Source organism: Podarcis melisellensis (genome assembly GCF_964234715.1).
Source record: "Podarcis melisellensis genome assembly, chromosome: 16".
NCBI classification, from domain to species: domain Eukaryota; kingdom Metazoa; phylum Chordata; class Lepidosauria; order Squamata; family Lacertidae; genus Podarcis; species Podarcis melisellensis.
In genome coordinates, this window is record NC_138533.1 from 21512229 (window position 1) to 21532368 (window position 20140).

At 44.7% G+C, this 20140-nt stretch overlaps 1 protein-coding gene across 1 annotated transcript in view; it reads right to left on the reverse strand.

The window, feature by feature from the left end:
- Positions 1–20140, reverse strand: part of TPCN1 (two pore segment channel 1) — a 46446-nt gene that overhangs the window by 14465 nt on the left and 11841 nt on the right. The window contains exons 3-17 of the mRNA XM_081892636.1: positions 19777–19953; positions 18310–18423; positions 16183–16313; positions 15410–15498; positions 13743–13777; positions 13278–13336; positions 12667–12766; positions 11573–11689; positions 7522–7646; positions 6603–6651; positions 5921–5984; positions 4463–4507; positions 2982–3038; positions 2824–2874; positions 1097–1169 (exon numbers count right to left, since the gene is read on the reverse strand). Coding sequence (XP_081748762.1) covers positions 1097–1169; positions 2824–2874; positions 2982–3038; positions 4463–4507; positions 5921–5984; positions 6603–6651; positions 7522–7646; positions 11573–11689; positions 12667–12766; positions 13278–13336; positions 13743–13777; positions 15410–15498; positions 16183–16313; positions 18310–18423; positions 19777–19953 — 1286 coding nt within the window. The remainder of the gene's footprint in view (positions 1–1096; positions 1170–2823; positions 2875–2981; positions 3039–4462; positions 4508–5920; positions 5985–6602; positions 6652–7521; positions 7647–11572; positions 11690–12666; positions 12767–13277; positions 13337–13742; positions 13778–15409; positions 15499–16182; positions 16314–18309; positions 18424–19776; positions 19954–20140) is intronic.

Consider the following 20140-nt stretch of genomic DNA (forward strand, 5'->3'; position numbering starts at 1 on the left):
AAAGAGAGAGGGGGAAAAAGAAGAAACATCTTCAGGGATGAACTTGTAAGCCTGTGGCCCTGGGGAGAAGAACTGCATTCCCCTATAGGCAACACCCCCCACCTTGGGGCAACAGGGAGGTGGCGAGTGGGGCCAGAAGGAAAAATGGGTGCAGCAACTAATGTTTATGGACTCTATACCCCATTCAGGCAAGGAAGGTGTATTACCAGAGTTTGCAAACATTCTAGCCAGGTAAAAATGCTCAAGGAGGGTGTGAAGAAGGGTGTGATGGATGTGGCCTGGGAGAGACTCTCAAGGGCCAAATAGAGAGACTCAAAGGGCCACATCCAGCCCCTCCCTCAGGCCTGAGGTTCCCTATCCCTGCTTTAGTCTCTGATGCATAAGCTATACACAGTTTGTACCTTGGATCCCAAATGCCTTGTGAGTTGAATGTTTTGGCTCCCAAACACCGCAAACCCGGAAGTGAGTGTTCTGGTTTGTGAATGTTCTTTGGAAACCGAACGTCCAACGTGGGTTCTGCGGCTTCCAATTAGCTGCAGGAGCTTCCTGCAGCCAATCAGAAGCCATGCCTTGGTTTCCGAACGTTTTGGAAGTCGAACGTATTCCATTTGACTTCCGAGATACGATTGCACCTAATATATAGGGCTTGATATTTATATTTATATTAGGTGATACGACTGCACCTAATATATAGGGCTTGATCCCCTCACATCTGCAAAAAAATTGATACTGATACAATGGAAGGACAAAAATATAGCCCCCTTCAATCAATGGATAGATGACACGACAGCAGCCCATGAACGAATCACTTTCAGATGAAGATTACACCTGGACAAATGTAATGATATTTGGAACGTATTTGTCAAAATAATTAGTATATTCATCTACATATATAACTGTATAGTTTCGTAAACTTACATTTTATGTACATTTTATGTTATTTTGTTGTTGCTGTTTTCCTCTACTTTTTAAAATTTATTTTTATATATTCTCTTTCTTTTTTCTTTTTTTAAAAAAAATTACTAGAATAATCTCAATAAAATATAAACTTTTTTAAAAAAGTAGTTTATGGCACAGAATGACGACACACACTTACAGGTTCCAACCAGATGACAGGTATTCAATAGGCCCCAATCCAGTGATCTTCAGGAGCACTTCAACCCCATAGACTGTTGACACAAGAGAAAATAATAACATCACATGCAGGCTGAAGATCAGATGTGACCTTTGGCATTAAATTCAACAACACACACCTTCACGAGGTCAGGGAAGCAACCCATATCTGAAGGGAAAGTGGACCAGCAGCCAACATGGGAAGAATCTGGAGCTTCTTTAATAGAGACCAATCACTCTTCTAGGACTCGGTGAAAGCAGAGAGCTGTCATTTAACATCCTCTCCCAAAGACTGATCTAGAAGTGTTTTCTTACAACCTAGTTATTGTGCCTTTCAACCCACCTCCCCTCAGAAGACAAGGGCATCAAGAATTGGGCCTCTAACAAGGACCTTCTAACGTAGTGTAATAAATAATAATTATTTTTATTTTATTTTTATTTTATTTTTATCACACCCATCTGACCGGCTTCCCCAGCCACTTTGGGCAGCTCCCAGCACATACAAAAACACAATAGCACTGTATAAGCAGGAAAAACCTTCCACTTGACCACAAGAAACTGCCTTATGCAGAGTCGGGTCCATCTAATTTGGTGCTGTCCACACTGACTGGCAGCAGCTCTCCAGAGTTTCGGGCAAAAGTCTTTTCCTAGTCCTTCCTGGAGATGCTGCACATTGAACTTGGGACCTTCTGCATGCAAAGCAGATGCTCTACCCCTGAGCTGCAGCCCTTCCCCAGAGGAGCTTTGCTTGGATAGTTTCAAGCAACAAACTGCATCTGTTGACCAACGCAGATACCGCCACTGAGACAATAGACTTAAGAAGCTGGGTTGTTCCCCGAGTTGGCAAGGCTCATTTGAAAACAACAAGAAACTAAGCTTTTCACATAACTGGCCCCGTATCATGTGATGCTCTGCCAATAGAGATTCAGCAGACACCTTCCATGCAAACTTTTAAAGGTTTGCTGAACACTTTCTATTGGGAGCAATTAAGAATATCTTTCCATAACAGTATCCACACTTACCTTCCCTCTGTGTTTCCAGGTACGGTTCACAGTCTAAAACTCTGTGTCCTAGCACCTTGTTTTTACTCCAGAGCTTTTCCCGTGAAAACCCGCTCTTTAAAGCTGAATCAGAGCAAACGACAATCTGCAGAAATCCTCAATTAACATTTGTTGTGCTGCAGCTTTAAAGAGCTCGTTTTTGGGGGGAAAGCTCTGGGACAAAAAGAAAGGAGCTTTAGAGTGTGGAACTTTATGGGGCAAAAGGTTGTGTGGATTTTAACTTTTTTATAGGGTTTTTGTTCTATGGTTTTATGCACAATTGTTGTAAACCACTCTAGGGTTGTTGTTTTTTAAATGAATAGTGTTATATGCATATTTTAAATAAATGAATACAGTGGTACCTCAGGTTACATACGCTTCAGGTTACATACGCTTCAGATTACAGATTCCGCTAACCCAGAAATAGTACGTCAGGTTAAGAACTTTGCTTCAGGATGAGAAGAGAAATCATGCAGTGGTGGTGCAGCAGCAGCGAGAGGCCCCATTAGCTAAAGTGGTGCTTCAGGTTAAGAACAGTTTCAGGTTAAGTACGGACCCCCGGAACGAATTAAGTACTTAACCCAAGGTACCACTGTACAAATATCCCAACAAGCATAAATGTTTGGAAGGAGTATATTCAGAGATCATAACAGGGAGCGCAGAGACTTACTTGTAAGGAAGACAATGTAACTCCAAGGGACATCTCGTGAGAAGATCCCATCTGAAAAAGCAGAGAGAGGAGGAGGGAAAATACCATATCAGATGGGGCACTGAAACCTTGATAGGGAAGAGGGTCAGCAAACAGAAGAGAGCTGTGTTATTCCGTACCTCGCAACATAAAGGTTTCCACTAGGATCCAGAGGCCGTTCACTGCCAACAGAGTATCTACAAAACGCAACAAAACCCCATCAGCCCATCTTTCAGACACAGCACATCCAAACACATGGATTCAGCTAAGATGTCACCTTAGGTAGCTTCACACAGGAACCAAAATTTGGACTGGTTTTAAGCACTTTTAACCTAGGTTTTAAGCTTTTTAAAAGCACTTCAGCCCCCCCCCCCCCCGGGACCCCAGAGCAGCATACATAAGATCAGTACAGTGGTACCTTGGTTCTCAAACACCTTGGTTCCCAAATGCCGAAAACCCAGAAGTGTTCCAGTTTTCGAACATTTTTCAGAAGCCAAACGTCCAATGCGGTTGGCGGCTATTGTTTCCTGGGCGCCTGCACCAATCAGAAGTTGTGTCTTGGTTTTCGAACAGTTTGGAAATCAAACGAACTTCCGGAACAGATTAAGTTCGGTGCTTTTGTTTTTGCTATTTATTTTGCAATTTTGTTTTTGAGGCTTTTTCAGTTAATTTGTTTTTGTGACTGTCTGGAGCCCAGTTCAGCTACTGATTGATTGATTGATTGATTGAGTGAGTGAGTGAGTGAGTGAGTGAATGCGGAAATGGATAAAAGCCCCACATCCAAACAACGACTATCATCAGTGCAGGTAAAATAATAATAATAATTTTAATTTTTATCATCTACAAAGCTGTCTTATTTATTTTATAGTACAGGACATTGACTATTGCTTTCATTTCAGGGATCGATGATCTTGTTAGATAGGAAAATTAATGTTAAACTGCTGTTTTATGGGTTTTTAAAAGTCTAGAATGGATTAATCCATTTTGCATTACTTTCTATGGGAAAGCACGCCTTGATTTTGGAACACTTTGGTTTTGGAACAGACTTCTGGAACAGATTAAGTTTGAGAACCAAGGTACCACTGTATAGCAAAACAAGGCAGTCCCTACCCTCTAAGGGTTAAAGTCGAAACAGCATGACACAAAAGGAAAGAGTGATGGGGAGGGAAGAGGTGCAGCAAACACCACCCTGAAATAATTTGACAATAGGTGGTTAATAATTTTTTTCGAACAAGCACGGTCAGGCAACAGTTTTTAAAAGATCTTCTACTGATCTTCTACTTGCTGAGCTGATTTTCACCAGCCCTGCTGAGCTCTGGAGAAGTAGTTCCCAAACTATTTTCCTCCATGGGCCACTTGAAAAATTCTGAGGGCCCTTAGTGATTTTTATCCCTGTCATAGCAATGGTAATGCACTGTGCTCGACGCTATATGATTTTCAATTGCATCTTATTTCTTATATATTGTATTTTATTGCATTACCATTCCCACACTCCTTAGTGACATCTGAAGGACATAGCTCCATGAGCTACTGCAGGTTTAGGATATTTAATTTTCCTGGAGAACACCCTGTTTCTGGGCAGCTAATGGGGTGAAATTAAGAGAGTTTGCACCAGACTTACACATGGCATACTGGAAGGCCCGGGAATTCACAAGTATATTAATGCCTGTTGAAAGAAGGAACATGTTAAGGGGAAAACATGTTTAGAATCCTGATTTCAGACCCTTCCTTCCCACTACGACTTCCCATACATACATAGGGTTTAAAAAACAACAACCTTAGTCTGCAGCACTGCTAAATCTATTGTACCTGCAAGCGCTTCCCAAACTTGGGTCTCTAGCTGTTTTTGAACTACAATTCCCATCATCCCTGACCACTGGTCCTGCCAGCTAGTGATGATGGGAGCTGTAGTCCAAAATACAGCTGGAGATCCAAGTTTGGGAAAGACTGGCATAAGCCATCTCAAGTTGAAGTGAACATTCAAAAGGGCTCAGAGCTTATCCTTATGACATTTTGGGGCTACATCCAGGAACCCACTAGACCTTGCAATCATACAAAGACTTGGGAGCATGCTAGTTGCTGGGTGAGGAAAACACCTGTACTGACACACAATTGGGATGTGAATCCATCTTGGTCCTGAATGGGATAACTGAGCCCCTGAAGGACCAGGTGCGCAGCCTGGAAGTCATTTTGGACTCACAGCTGTCCATGGAGGGCAGGTCAGTTCTGTGTCCAGGACAGCTATCTACCAGCTCCATCTGGTACACAGGCTGAGACCCTACCTGCCCACAGACTGTCTCGCCAGAGTGGTGCGTGCTCTAGTTATCTCCCGCTTGAACTACTGCAATGTGCTCTACGTGGGGCTACCTTTGAAAGTGACCTGGAAACTGCAACTAATCCAGAATGCGGTAGCTAGACTGGTGACTGGGACCGGCTGCCGAGACCATATAACAACAAGTCCTGAAAGACCTACATTGGCTCCCAGTACGTTTCAGAGCACAATTCAAAGTGTTGGTAATGACCTTTAAAGCCCTAAACGGCCTCAGCCCTGTATACCTGAAGGAGCGTTCACACCCCCACCATTCAGCCTGGACACTGAGGTCCAGCGCCTTCTGATGGTTCCCTAACTGCAAGAAGTGAAGTTTCAGGGAACCAGGCAGAGGGCCTTCTTGGTAGCGGTGCCCGCCTTGTGGAAGGCCCTCCCATCAGATGTCAAGGAAATAAACAACTATCTGATGTTTATAAGACATCTGAAGGCAGCCCTGTTTAGGGAAGTTTTTAATGGCTGATGTTTTAATGTATTTTTAATCTCTTGTCTTTGGAAATTTCTTTATTTATTACATTTTTATCTCTCCGCATTTCCTCCAAGGTGCTCAAGGTGGCCTACATAGTTCTCCCCCCTCCTCTTTTTTGTCCTCACAACAACCTTGTGAGGTAGGTTAGGCGGAGAGCGAGTGGCTAGGCCAAGGTCACCCATTTCAACATGGCTGAGTGGGAGTTTGAGGCCCAGGTCCTAGTCCAAGACTCTAGCCACGCTAGGGCCTCCAGCTGCATCGGCTCTGAAACCCCAGGCCTTTACCTTTAAAAATAAGGAACGCTGTCCGTGGAAGATCATCAAACCAATGTTCCCGGTTCCTTTTAGCCTGGAAATGGAACAGCCCACAGAACAGCCTTTATTTAAGATTCCACACTGTAGCATTACTGGCAGTAATAAGAGCTAAAACAAAACTGCACAAGGAGCTTCCGCTATCTCCACCAACACAACTCTTCTTTGACAGTATATAAATCAATGCCCTCATCCTTCCCCTTTCCTAAGAATGGGCAAATCTGTCAATTTCTTTCTCTCTCGGTTCCTCATTTTTCAGCTCTCCTCATTTCCACATCAGTCTGCTATGGGGGTTTTTTTTTAAGTCCTAGTGAAAATTAACCAGCAATTTGGTGTTAATTTCTCCTAAAATATATGTTTGCATGCGATTTTTGCCTCACGTAGACGTTTTTGCAAGCAATTCCTTTTAATACCATGCATTTTGTGTGCTATTTTCAGTGCCCACCTCACCCTGGTATATGCGTTTTTGTACACGTTTTACTCAGCACTGCGAAATTCAGAGAAGTGTGAATTTCAAAGGATGGCTGTGTTTCGATTTGCGTATGGTTTCAGGATGATCAATTACGGTAGGTTTCACCTTCAAATGAGAACTGCATAGAATGTCTCTCCCATCCTTAGCTACCCCACATCCATAAACAATAACAATAATACTTACCTTCCATTTTAAACCAACAACTTCATAGAAATTGTACATATCCTTTAGACTGAAAAAGAAGATTGACCTCTATAAGAGTTGGATTTTACAATCAGGGCATCGTTCATGTGAAATCACATTGCAGTATGTTTCCGAGCACAATTCAAAGTGTTGGTGCTAACCTTTAAAGCCCTAAATGGCTTTGGCCCTGTGTACCCGAAGGAGCATCTCCACCCCCATCATGCAGCCTGGACAAAGATCCAGCACCTATGGCCTTCTGCTGGTTCCCTCACTGAGAGAAGTGAAAATATAGGAAACCAGGCAGAGGCCCTTCTCAGGAGCGGCACCCATCCTGTACAACGCCCTTCCACTTGTTGTCGTTTATCTGAAACATATAAACAACTATGTGATTTTAAGAAGACATCTGACAGGGTGTTTTTAATGTTTGAGGTTTTATTGTGTTTTTAATATTTTGTTGGGAGCTGCCCAGAGTGGCTGGGGCAACCCAGTTAGATGGGTACTATTATTATTATTATTATTATTATTATTATTATTATTATTATTATTATCATTATCATTATCATTATCATTATCATTATTTCACTAAGTTATCCAGTCCAAAGACCTGAGAGTTCTCGGCTGAAGCTCCCTCAAGTTTTCATTAAGACTTTGCAAAAGCCAGGTTCTGCCCTACCTCAATGAAAGCTTCTACTGTGTAATCTCATAGGCCATCTGCATATTAACATTACTGCTCAGAAACCTGAACTCTTTGCCGATTTGCCACCAGGCCAAGTAAAGCTTAGTTGAACACCATCCTTTGTTTCAGAATTAGGGGTGTTTGATGCTCTTTTAATTCTTCATAGCATCCATTTCTCTTCTCAGTTAACCCCCACCCCTTTGCCCCACCCCTACCACCCGACACAAATAGAGGGGTCCCCACCTGACTAAAGGGGTATTGCTTTGATTCAGTGCTTTGAAGGTAAGGTAACGATCTCGCGCGCTCATCCGAGGTTTATAAAACCGCATCAGCCCATCAAACTGCTTGAAGGAGATTCCAGAGGGTCTCTAGAAGGGAGAAAAAGGGTTTCCCTAAGTGAGTTGCCCACAGAAACTTCTCAATCTGCCTTCCTTTTAGAGCCAGGAAAAGAAACTGGAGGATAATATGTGCAAGTCAATATGCCCTTCGTGTTCAGAATCAGGTCGGGTAATAGGAGCAGTTGTCAGGAGCAGACATCTTCAGTGAAGTTAACTCTTTATTCAAAGAAACAAGGCAGCTCAGGGAGCTAGGCCTATTGAGCACAGCAAACCTTCCCAGTGGCTCTTGCCCCAATGAGGCAGTTGCAAGGACTGAAGGTCCCCGCCTTCCCAGTGCTCCCAAAGTCTCCTTCTCCCCCAGTTCCTTCCCAAGCAATCTGAGGCTCCTTCCTCTAGCCCAGTGTTTCCCAACCGGTGTTCCGCGGCACACTAGTGTGCCGCGAGACGCTGCCTGGTGTGCCGTGGGAGGGAGGCGGGCGAGTCGGCCGGCGAGAGGCGGGGCGGCGGGGCGGGCGGCGGCGGTGGTGGCGGCGGCCCCCCGGAGCTCTCCCTGCTCCAGCCGGGCTCCGGGCAGCAGCGGCGGAGCAGCTTCACGGGCGGCGAGTGCCGCTCCCCTCAGCCATCCCCGGCTCGGTCCGCGCCGCCCGCCTCCAGCCCGCTGTCGCCCGGCCCCGGGCCGCAGCAGTGCGCCGCCGAGACGCTCGGCTTCTACGAGAGCGACCACCGCAGGCAGCAGAAGCGCGGCGGGGCCTCAGGTGAGCCGGGGGGGCCCTGCGGGGGCTGGAAAGACAGGCAGGTGCGCCTGCGAGCATGTACAGAGTGCATCGCGGCGGGCTCAGAAAAAAAAGCGGAGTGCCTCTGGGCACGTGCAGGGTGTTTCTTCTTCTCACGCGAACTCGAGTCCATGCCGTTTCTCGGTTGTTTGGGGGCGGCAGGAGTCAAATTTAGATTTTCCCAAGAGGTGGGAGCGAAAAGGGGCTGCTGTGGTTACGGTGCCAGTTTCTCTCTGGGGATGTCTTGGCGGCACCGAGGAAAATAAATGCACCTTGCACTTAGTCGGGGGTGTTTCGTGGTTGTTCATAGGTGGCGAGGTGGGTCTTGCGCAGGGTGCAAGGGCAAGACCTCGCAGGCGGCCTTCCCACCAGATGTCAAAGAGAAAAATAACTACCAAACTTTTAGAAGACATCTGAAGGCAGCCCTGCTTAGGGAAGCTTTTCATGTTTAATAGGTTATTGTATTTTAGTGTTTTGTTGCAAGCCGCCCAGAGTGGCCGGGGAAACCGAGCCAGATGGGTGGGGTACAAATAATAAATTATTATTATTTAGTTTTTTTCCTCCCTAGAAATGAAGGGCTGAGTGCATTCAGGAGCATGGAGAGATTTGGGTGGCGAGTGACTTTTGGCAGACAGCATTTGGAGCAGGGGGGCAGGAGGAAGTGAGTGAGCAAGCAGAAATCAAAGCTGAAAGTTGTCTTCTCTCAGCCAAGTGTTGCTGCTCTTTTAAATCAAAAGGTGGCAAGGAGGTTGGAGAAGTAGAAATAGCATTCCTGCTGCGTGCATGTTTTGTGCACCAAGAAGTGAATCCGGCAGTTCTACTCTGGAAGACAGTACAAGAGTTCCTCTGAAGTCAAGTACTTAAGAGGGTTTCTCTCTCTCTCTCTCATGACAGCCTTGCCAACTGCTCTCTGATTGGCTCTGCTGTTCTTGCCTTTTCCAAGTTTGAGATTCGGTGCTGTCAAAAGTTTGGAGGAATTTAGTTTTACAAGCACCTAAGCCTTTTTTACGCTAGGGACGCGGGTGGCGATGTGGGTAAAAGCCTCAGCGCCTAGAGCTTGCCGATCGAAAGGTCGGCGGTTCGAATCCCCGCGGCGGGGTGCGCTCCCGTTGCTCGGTCCCAGCGCCTGCCAACCTAGCAGTTCGAAAGCACCCCCAGGTGCAAGTAGATAAATAGGGACCGCTTACTAGCGGGAAGGTAAACGGCGTTTCCGTGTGCAGCTCTGGCTCGCCAGAGCAGCGATGTCACGCTGGCCACGTGACCCGGAAGTGTCTCCGGACAGCGCTGGCCCCTGGCCTCTTAAGTGAGATGGGTGCACAACCCCAGAGTCTGTCAAGACTGGCCCGTACGGGCAGGGGTACCTTTACCTTTACCTTTAAGCCTTTTTTACAAGCTAGTTTTACAAGCACCTAACCAAAATCGTGGTTTCAAGCTAAGATTTGCTGATCTACCTTTGGGCAGTTTTTGGTTGGAAACTGCCAAGGAGTTCCACCTTCTGGCAAACAAAGCTATTTTGACATTGCTCCCATTTTCCACTACATATCTCTGTGAGTTGAGCTTTTCAAGCATGATTGCTATAAAAATTAAATACAGAGAGAGCCTGAGAGCTGTTGACGAAGAGCTACGTGTGTGTCTTTCTTCGATTCCAGCCAGAATATCAGCTTTGTGTTCAGCCAAACAGGCCCAGGTTGCGCACTGAATAAAGTATTTTATAATTTTTCATATTTCTGTTTACTTACTATTTCATAATAAAGTAATTATAAAATACTTTCTTTGTGTTTATTTGATTCCTATTAAAGAGAGTTACTTTATATATAGTCAATATAGGCACAGAGTTAATTTTTTAAACATTTTCTAATGGTGGTGTGCCTCGAGATTTTTTTCATGAAACAAGTGTGCCTTTGCCCAAAAAAGGTTGGGAAACACTGCTCTAGCCTGCCTTTGCTCCACCCTCTTCATACCTCTTCTGGTTCTGGGAGACCAGGGAAGAGGGAAGCTGGTTGCAGCAGGAGGGGGAGACTCCCTGGCTTCTCCAGCAGCCTTCCTCATCTCTGCCTCTTGGCCTCCCTCCTCTCCAGCCTCCTCTTCTGCCTCTGATTCTGGATTGCTCTCTGCCCCAGACTCTTCCTGCTCACTAAAGCCTGTTGCCTCTTCGGTGTCCGACATCTCCTCCTCCTCCCTGTCTGCTATCTCTTGTCCCTCTGACCACTCATCGTTGTCCCACCACCAATCCCCTGGCTCTGAGTCTTTTTTCCCCAGCTGGTTCCTCCCATCATTCCACAGCATCCAACCAGTCAATGACAGTACCTAAACACTCTGCTCACGGAGGACTGCATGTGCAATTGAGACCAACAATAAAAGACACTGTTTATCAAACATAAAGGGAGCTTTTTGCTTCAACATACTACCTTCCATTTCTTTCCCAGATCTAAATACATAATTCCTTGCGCTACCTTACTGTAATGACCCTGTGCATATATCATTATATTGATTTATTGTAATTGCCTATCAGACTGATCAGTTACGCTTACTGTTTGAATGCTTGTAAAAGTTAAATAAATAAGTGCTCTTTCTCTCTTTTTTAAGTATAAATGAAGCAGAACATTATCAGACACTCATAAAGAGACCAAATCACATAAAGAGACCAAATCTAGCAAGAAATCCAATGGCTGTTTGTATATTTTGGCAACACAACTGATATGCCAGTTACAACAGTTTTTCTATCAACAGCACATTCACCTGCATGTTTTCTAATAAGTTTTGGGGTTTTTTTCATTTGCTGCACAATGTGACAACCTTTTTTTATTTTCGAAGGCCAGGATTTTAATGCAGATTTTTCTGTGATGGATTAAAAACATTTTTTTAGTAATCTTGGCTGTAATGACACTTTTAAAAACTGCTCTGATTTTATCTTTTATTGATGTTACTGTTTTTATTGATTATATTGCCTTGATGTCAGCCTTATCAGCCGATGAGCATCATCAGCAGGGTAAAATATACCCGTCTCTATATATTGAGATCCATGAGGACCCTGGAGCTTCAGATCCACTGAAAGCACCAGATTCCTGGAACACTCAAACTTATAGGAGCAGTGGTACTTAGCAAGAGTGCTGACTGCCACGGACAAAGAATGGCTACCTCGTTCACATGCACACGCGTGCAAACATGCAGAGAGCCACATACCTGTTTGCTGACAAGCAGTTGGTAGGCGTGTTGTATGGCTGTGCGCTTGTGAAGCAGCAGTGATCTGAACTTCTTCTTTTCAATATCATTGAAAGTATCAAACACAACGGCGAGTAGCTAAACAAAGGGGGGGCGGGAGGAGACGTCTAACTACAGTCTGCAACTGGCAGCTGTCAAGTTCTACACAGCAACAGAATGTGATGGAAAGAGCACCCTAAGAAGGAACTTTTCCCCATTATTCAGCAATGAGCCATTGATCAACAGAACAGGAAGCACTTTGAGCAGGGTGGATAGAAATCAATGATTTAAAAAAACAACAACAAATCAGGCAATTGGTTGGCTGAAGAATACTTGAAGGGGAACCTCCCAGAGAAGCCCCATGATGGAAAGCCACCGTTATCCCAGGAAGGAAGGAAGGAAGGAAGGAAGGAAGGAAGGAAGGAAGGAAGGAAGGAAGGAAGGAAGGAAGGCATGCTGGATTCTGAAGGCACCTGGTAAATCATAACAGTTCAAAAATAAGCAGCGTCTGATGACATGAAATAAAAAGTATCAAAAAATGAGGAAATTAGCCCTATCCATAAAACAAAAATCCAGGAGTAGCTATATGGCAAAGCGTCTTGTGGCACCATACAAGGCCTGCAAATTCATTACAGCATAACCCCTCATGGACTAGATACTTGGAAGTGAATCTAGTTCGCAAAAGCATAGGCCAAACAAAGTGTGCTCATCTTTATGATGCTACAAAACACCCTCATTTTCGCTTCTGCAGATGAACACAGCTCCCCTTTGGAAGTTGCAGCTATTCCAAAGATCAAAGGCTGCCCCCGACTTTTGCAGTTAAGCACCAAGAAATCACGGCAAGTCTGGAAAGAACAGTCGTTCTAAAGGAGGTATGGTGAACCTTTGGCCCACCAAAAGTTGCTGAACTATAGCACCCATCATGCCTGACCATTAGCCATTCTTGGTGTGGGGGGAGGCACAGATGGGAATTGTAGTTCGGCAACCTGTGATGGGCCAAAATGTCCCTCACCCCTGTTCTAAAGAGAGTGGCCAACTGGAAGCTCAACGGTGATGGACAAAGATGTTGGACTTACCAAATTCATAATGAAGTACAGCTCAATGGAAAGATACACAATAAAAAAGACACAGGACCAGGAGCTTCTGGCATAAGAGGGCATCATCACATCTGGGAAACTGCAACCCAAAAGAGAGATAATCTAGTTTATTTAGAATAAGTCCTGGAAGGTGTAGCTTGTTCCTTCGCAGAGCTACAATTCCCAGCACGCTTAACAAACAACCCCTTTAGTTTACGACAGACGTTTGTTAAGATTATACACAGCATGAAGAAAGTGGGAAGAAAAAGTGTTTTCTACCTCTCTCATAATGTTAGAACTCGTGGACTCCCAATGAAATTGAGCGCTGGAAGATTCAGGTTGGATAAAAGAAAGGGCTTATTTTGATGGAGCTTATTCCCAAGCATGTGTGACTTGGGAATCGTTTGCTGGGAGATTCATGGCAGTGCAAAGTTAAACTATGGAACTCACTGCCACAGGAGGTACTGATAGTCACTGACTTGGATGGCTTTAAAAGAATGTTCAGCTCCCAGGATTCTTTTTTTGGGAGTGGGGGGAGAGCCGCAACTGTTAGTCATGTGCTTTAAATAACATGTGACTTAAGAAACATTTCTCGAGCTCAAGCAACTTACTTTGCTGTAGTCAGTAGAACGAAAAGATTCACAAGGCTGTTCTCTAAGGTGCTGAAATACTGCAGAAGAAGAACATCTATGAGATGACGGAAGTACTGCTGGTTGTTGTCGCACAACACGTCCTGAATCATAAAACAACACATTGCTTCCAAGGGCTCCCTTAGAGGCTGTGTTTATAATAATCCCCATGGCGTTTGTTTCCAATACAAACTGCAGGGAAGTCCCCTACAAAAATGCAAGAGCAGCAGCGAGAGCTTCCTTCCCTAATTAGAAGACCCTCTGGCTGCAAAAGGGACAGCTGCTGCCACCTAGTTTCAGGCAGGATGGCAACCCTGCCCCTCCCCATCCAGGGAGGCCACAGCCAAGAGTTGCAGACAGTTGCTAATTGACGCGCGCCCGTCATGCTTTGCAAAGGACCCCCAAAGATCAAACCTTCAAGAGCCCATGAATTGATGCTTTACTTACAGGATCAGACTTGTTAGGAGAGAACAAATAAAAACCTAGGGAGAAAGGGGGAGAAGAGAGAGAGAGGGGAAAAAATAAGCATCAAAATGATAAAGGCATAAATGGGACATTCAACCAGCTGGCAAGTAGAAGCAATGTTGCACCATCATTTTAACGAGTCTCATCTAGCTGGCCTGCGTTAAGTTTATTTTGACACCTTGTTAGCGGTTCCACCCACCAGGGGTGGCCTGGTTGGTTCTGGCCCACAATAGGAGACTCCTTGCCAATCAGCACACATTTTGCGGAATCTATTTCCCATGCAGGCCCACAACAGGGTTCCTTGGCCTGTGGAAATGCCCTTCTCAGGGAGGTGCCCTGCCTCCTGTGGGATGTGATCCATGAGAGGCAGTCAAGTACAACATTCCTGGTAATGCTAGAGAAGACATGCGAGGGAATGTTTGGTCCAGCCAGCTGAAACTTCCTGTTCCTCCTGGGCTGGAGCATCCTTCCTGTTGCATGTGATAGAAGGTGGGTGTGACCTAACCTGTCCAGGTAACAAAAGGACGAGTCACGCAGCACATCTCTCTCTTTTTGACTTCCTTCTTCGTTTGATCAGCTTCTAGCTAGGACTGCTCTGCTAGCTCTCAGCTAGCAGAAGCACTGGGATTATTCCCCCATATGAGGTAGATATATACATATTTGTAACTAAGTCTGCCTTCAGGGATCCAACTGTGAACTGATGTGAGTAAACTTCTTTAACTGACTTTGAATAAGATTGTCGCGTCTCTATTCTTTTAAGAGGGATTCAAGGGAACTTCCCAGGAACATACAATTCAATCTGAGACAGACTGAATGGTATAATAGTGAGCGGCTCACACGAGCCTGGAACCAGTTATCTGCTGTGCATGTAAAAAGGGGGATGTAACTATGCTACATAAAGGAACTTGCTAGTGCAAGTTAGGAAGGATATTAATAAACAATACATCCTCTCCTGCCATCCTGAACATTCCCACATCTCCATCATTACTAACCTTCAGGAGGAATTTGAAAACACGCCTGTTTACCCAGGCGTTTCGTGGCTCAAGAATACCGCCGCTGGCCACCCTGAAATCGTTGGATGGAAGCCTGCTTTTAACTGTACAGTGGTACCTCGGGTTACATACGCTTCAGGTTACATACGCTTCAGGTTACAGACTCCGCTAACCCAGAAATAGTGCTTCAGGTTAAGAACTTTGCTTCAGGATGAGAACAGAAATCATGCTCTGGCGGTGCAGCGGCAGCAGGAGGCCCCATTAGCTAAAGTGGTGCTTCAGGTTAAGAACAGATTCAGGTTAAGAACAGACCTCTGGAACGAATTAAGTACTTAACCCGAGGTACCACTGTAATTGCTTTTAGAATATTTTTATCTGAAACTGATTTTAGATGCTTTTACAGGTAATGGTTTTTAGACTGTTTAACTGTTCTAGAATGTTTTTTAAAAAGCAACGCTTATCTGTTTGCTGACCTGAGCTCCTTAGCTTCAGCCTCTTACACCATCTTCTGTCCCCATCCCCAAACCTCTTTTCACCTTGGCAAAGACGCTATTTGCTTGGCAGCCTGTGCCTGTCTGACACAGTGCTGCCTTCTTTGCTGAAAGCATCTGCGAGAGCAAAACTGCTCGTGAACAGATAACTCTTAAAGGTACACACCAAGGATAGCAAAGATGACCATGAAGAAAAGCAGCAGCAGGAGGATGTCAATGAACGGAGGAAGGGACTGGAAAATCTGCCGTAGGTTCCTGAAATGAAAGTTGAATCAGGAGTTGTCTCAAAGGAAAACGTTCTTCCTTAATATTCCTTCCCAATGCTTGTACGACAAGGGCAGCCAGTGGGGTGCCTCCAGATGTGGTTGGACTCTGACACTCATCAACCCAAGTCCGCACAGCAAATAGACAGGAATAGTGGGAGTTGTAGTTCAACAATGTCTGCAAGACCCCTGGTTTTTCCCTTTGCGCCTCAACATAGCCCCATCCTTATTTCAGACATCTTGAATATTGGTACATCGCAATTTTTAGCTGGTAATATATTGTGATGCTGAAAACCAGATTATGGTAAGACCTGGAGAAAAACCAGAAAAATTGGGGGGGGAGGTTCTCCCTATTCTTTTTCCAAAGCTGTTTTTTCCCAGAAAAAATGGGGGGGGTTGGAATATTCAAACTATATCAAACTGTTTTTTTTCAGTTTTTCTGGGAAAAAAGGCATGGGGGGGGACAGAAAAAACAGGGAGAAACCTGTCCCCCCCATTTTTCCGGGTTTTTTCCAGGCCTTCCCATCTCTATGCCCAACCCTAGCTGTCAAAGTTTCCCTTTTTTTAAGGGAAATTTCCTTACTCCGAATAGGATTCCTCACAAGAAAAGGGAAAAGTTGACAGCTATGGCCAGGAGTGCTACACAGAGTTCAATGGAGGCCGGCCAGCCCATTACCTTCTGACAGCTCCACAGTAACGGCAGTCCACCAGAAAGATGCATCGCAAGGCTCTCGTGATCCTGACATGGGATGTCTGACGCACCAACACTACAATTGCCTCTATAAACTGCAGCAGCAGAACACAGCTCTGCAAGGAAACAAGACAAGAGATGGTGGCAATAAAATTTATTACCTGCCCTTCACAAGCAGGTCCCATGCTAGGCTATAACAAGTCAAAGTTCAGCGGGGGGGAGGAAGGTTTAAACAAATTAGTATCGCAGGAATAGGGTGGGTTCTGAAAACACACATATAACCTAGAACGTCTACAGAGTAAAAGTCTACAGCATAAAAAATTATGACATAAAATTTTTGAATTACAATGCATTAACGTAACTGGAGCGAAGCTTCTTAGCTGCCAGAGAAAATTTGGCTACCAGATGCATAATTTGCGGATATTTATCAGCGAAGAGGTCAACTATCACTTCCTGGCGGGATTGGTCTGAGAACCAATTAAGAATAGGAGATTAAAAAAATTCTCTGGGCACCATATATGTGGGCAAATCAACAAATAGTGTGTGATATTCTCAACCTGATTACACTCATAAATGCATTTCTGTTCCATAGGAGCTATTTCAAGGTTTCTCTCCTCTAAGTACACTGAAGGCATCTGTTGAAACCTAAGTCCAACAAAGACCCTACTCAGGGGTGCCCAAACTTTTTCAAAAGAGGGCCAGATTTGATGAGGTGAACATGCCAGAGGGCCAACCAAAGTTGTTGAGCTTTTTTTTTTACAATTTTACCCCAAAGTTTTTTAGGACATATACTGCTGCAGGGACCAACATAATTGCGGAAAGGTCAGAGTCTCCAGGTTCGATCCCTATCTGGAAACCTGGAGAGCAGCTGCCTGTCAGTGTAGACAACATTTGAGCTAGGTGGACCAATGGTCTGCCTCAGTATAAGTTCCTCTGGTCCAGTAATAAACAAAGGCAGAGAAAAAAGTAGCATCTATTGAAAATAATCAGCCAAAAGTAAGGTTGCAGTTGTTTGGGAGGGTGAGTATGCACAATAACAAAGAGTCCCCAAAGATGACAGTAAAAGGCTGGACCTAAAACTGATAATCATAATCAGAAACCACCTTTTGCTCTGCAGAGTAACCCATCAACATCAGTAGGGACAGAAAGAGCTGCAGATGCAAATGGCTAGTTCAGATAAGCCAAGATTCAGAAGGACGGGGCATGGGACATCTTGCCAACACACACACACACACACACACACACACATATCCCTCCCCAAATTGACAAACCACATGGCTCAGAAGCAACTGACAGATCCAGGCTACAGGAACGGTATTCCTATCAAGATACAACAAGCTCCCACTAGCTGCACTTTCCAGAAACAGTTGAAGACGTTTTTAGTTCCAACAGGCTTTTCAAGCTGGATGAATGGGTCTTTACCGCTGCTGGGGTTTTAGTCTTGTTTTAAAGGTATTTCTTATTCTCATGTTTAACTGAGATACAGTGGTCCCTTGGTTCTGAAACTTAATCCGTTCCGGAAGTCCGTTCCAAAACCAAGGTGCGCTTTCCCATAGAAAGTAATGCAAAACAGATTCATCCGTTCCAGACTTTTAAAAACAACCCCTAAAACAGCCATTTAACATGAATTTTACTATCTAACGAGACCATTGATCCATAAAATGAAAGCAATAAACAATGTACTGCAGTCACACCATCAATCAGTAGCTCAGCTGGGTTCCACACAGTCACAGAAACCAAACAAAAAAGCCGCAAAAACAAAAACGCAAAATAAATAGCAAAAACAGACAGACCTTAGCGTAACACTCAAATCGGAAGCGTAACACTCAAAACGGAGCACGTTTGGCTTCCAAAAAAGGTTTGCAAACCGGAACACTTACTTGCGGGTTTGCAATGTTTGGGTTCCAAGTTGTCTGAGTACCAAGGTGTTTGAGAACCAAGGTACCACTGTACTGGTTTAGAAGGTGATACATTATTTAAATTAAAAGAGAAGGTGGGGGAAGAGTGGGGTTTGCTTTTGAGTTAAAAAATAAATAAAATGTTGCAGAGGGTTGCACTCTGGTTCCTGCAACAGTGCAGATCAGTTAGGCGAGAAGGTTACCAGCAGTCTACCTTGACCATGGTCCTTTTGTGTCGAATGTAGGTGTGCAGGCCCAGCCATCTCATCTTCATAGAGAGCTCAAACACCACGACAGTCAGGGCAAGCAGCTCCAAGGTTGCGTGGACCTGTAACCAGGCAGCCAAAGGACAACAACATCAGTTCAACAAAATGGCTTTGTTTCATCAATTTAAATTTGTCAAAACCTAGTGCTCAAGTAGAAATCCATCATTCTGAGGAAATCTGTTCTTCTTCCCCACCACCAGAACTGGAAAACATGGATATATATTAGCAATGTGAATTATCCTTTCCATTTTTAAAAGGCCAAACTACAGTGGTACCTCGGGTTAAATACTTAATTCGTTCCAGAGGTCCGTTCTTAACCTGAAACTGTTCTTCACCAGAAGCACTTTAGCTAATGGGGCCTCCCACTACTGCCGTGCCACCACCATGCGATTTCTGTTATCATCCTGAAGCAAAGTTCTTAACCCGAGGTACTATTTCTGGGTTAGTGGAGTCTGTAACCTGAAGTGTATGTACTGGCAACCTGAAGCGTATGTAACCCGAGGTACCATTGTATATGCAATGTTAAATGCAAGTCTGTATACTTGAAGGAGCATCTCTACTCCCGTTATTCAGCCTGGACACTGAGGTCCAGCTCCGAGGGCCTTCTGGAGGTTCCCTCACTGTGAGAAGTGAAGTTATAGGGAAACAGGCAGAGGGCCTTCTTGGTAGTGGCACCCACCCTGTGGAACGCCCTCCCATCAGACGTCAAGGAAACAACTACATAGCTTTCCAAAGACATCTGAAAGCAGCCCTGCACTGGGAAGCTTTTAATTTTTGATGTATTACTGCGTTTTTATATTATGCCTGGAGCCACACAGAGTGGCTGGGGCAACCCAGTTGGGTGAGTGGGGCATCGTTGTTGTTAAATGTTGTCCTGCATTTAACACGCCAATTATTATTTTTTATTCAAACAGCAGCTGTTGGCTGATGGGAGGCTGATAATAATTAGAAAGGAGGTGAGTCGGCCACAGAGGATGGGCTCCTAGCGTCTCTCTGCAGAAGATGTCTGGAAAGAACACCAAGAAGGAGTTGTTCTCTATGCTCCGGAGCTAAATATTTGGGAACACTGGGAACACAAGGCCCTTTAGTTTCACTGTACCCCTGTATATCACCCAAATTTTACGAATAAACCTTGTTCGAAGATAGACAGAGCAGACTCAGCTATACAGCTGCAAATAAAAACATTTGTGCATTACACAAATGTGACACTAGATGGCGACGGTGAGGTATGGCAAATTCAATATATTTTTCAAAATGTGGGGTTTTTTAAAAGCATTTTCACAACGTTTTTTTAATGTGTCTAGATTCCACCAGCGGCTGCATAGGCCCATCAATTGCATTGCATAGCCAATCTTCAATATCCTGCCCATGTCCACTAAAGCCCTTCCCCTCCGCCTGATTCTTAAGATACTTACATAGATGCCGAGGCGAAGCATAGGGACCGCAGGCGCCTCGCAGAGGGAGAGCATCAGGAGCATCAGTGCTGTGGTCAGTTCCATTAGGTAGAAGGGATGGTTGTGTACAAAGAGGTAGGCAGAGAGCGCTTTGGCATCCTTGGGGTGCGTGAAGAATTTGTCGTTGTTTTCTCCTTCCTGATTTAGGGTTTTAATCAACAAAATCCACACACACATAAATACGCTAGAGACAGCAAGCCCAATGTAGTAGGTAAGTCAGCAGTTCCCAAAACCTTTCTTCCACATGGCCCACATGAGGGTCTTGGAAGACCACTTTGTGAAGTGAACAAAAAAAAAGCTTTTCTCCTGAACTCATAACGCTAAA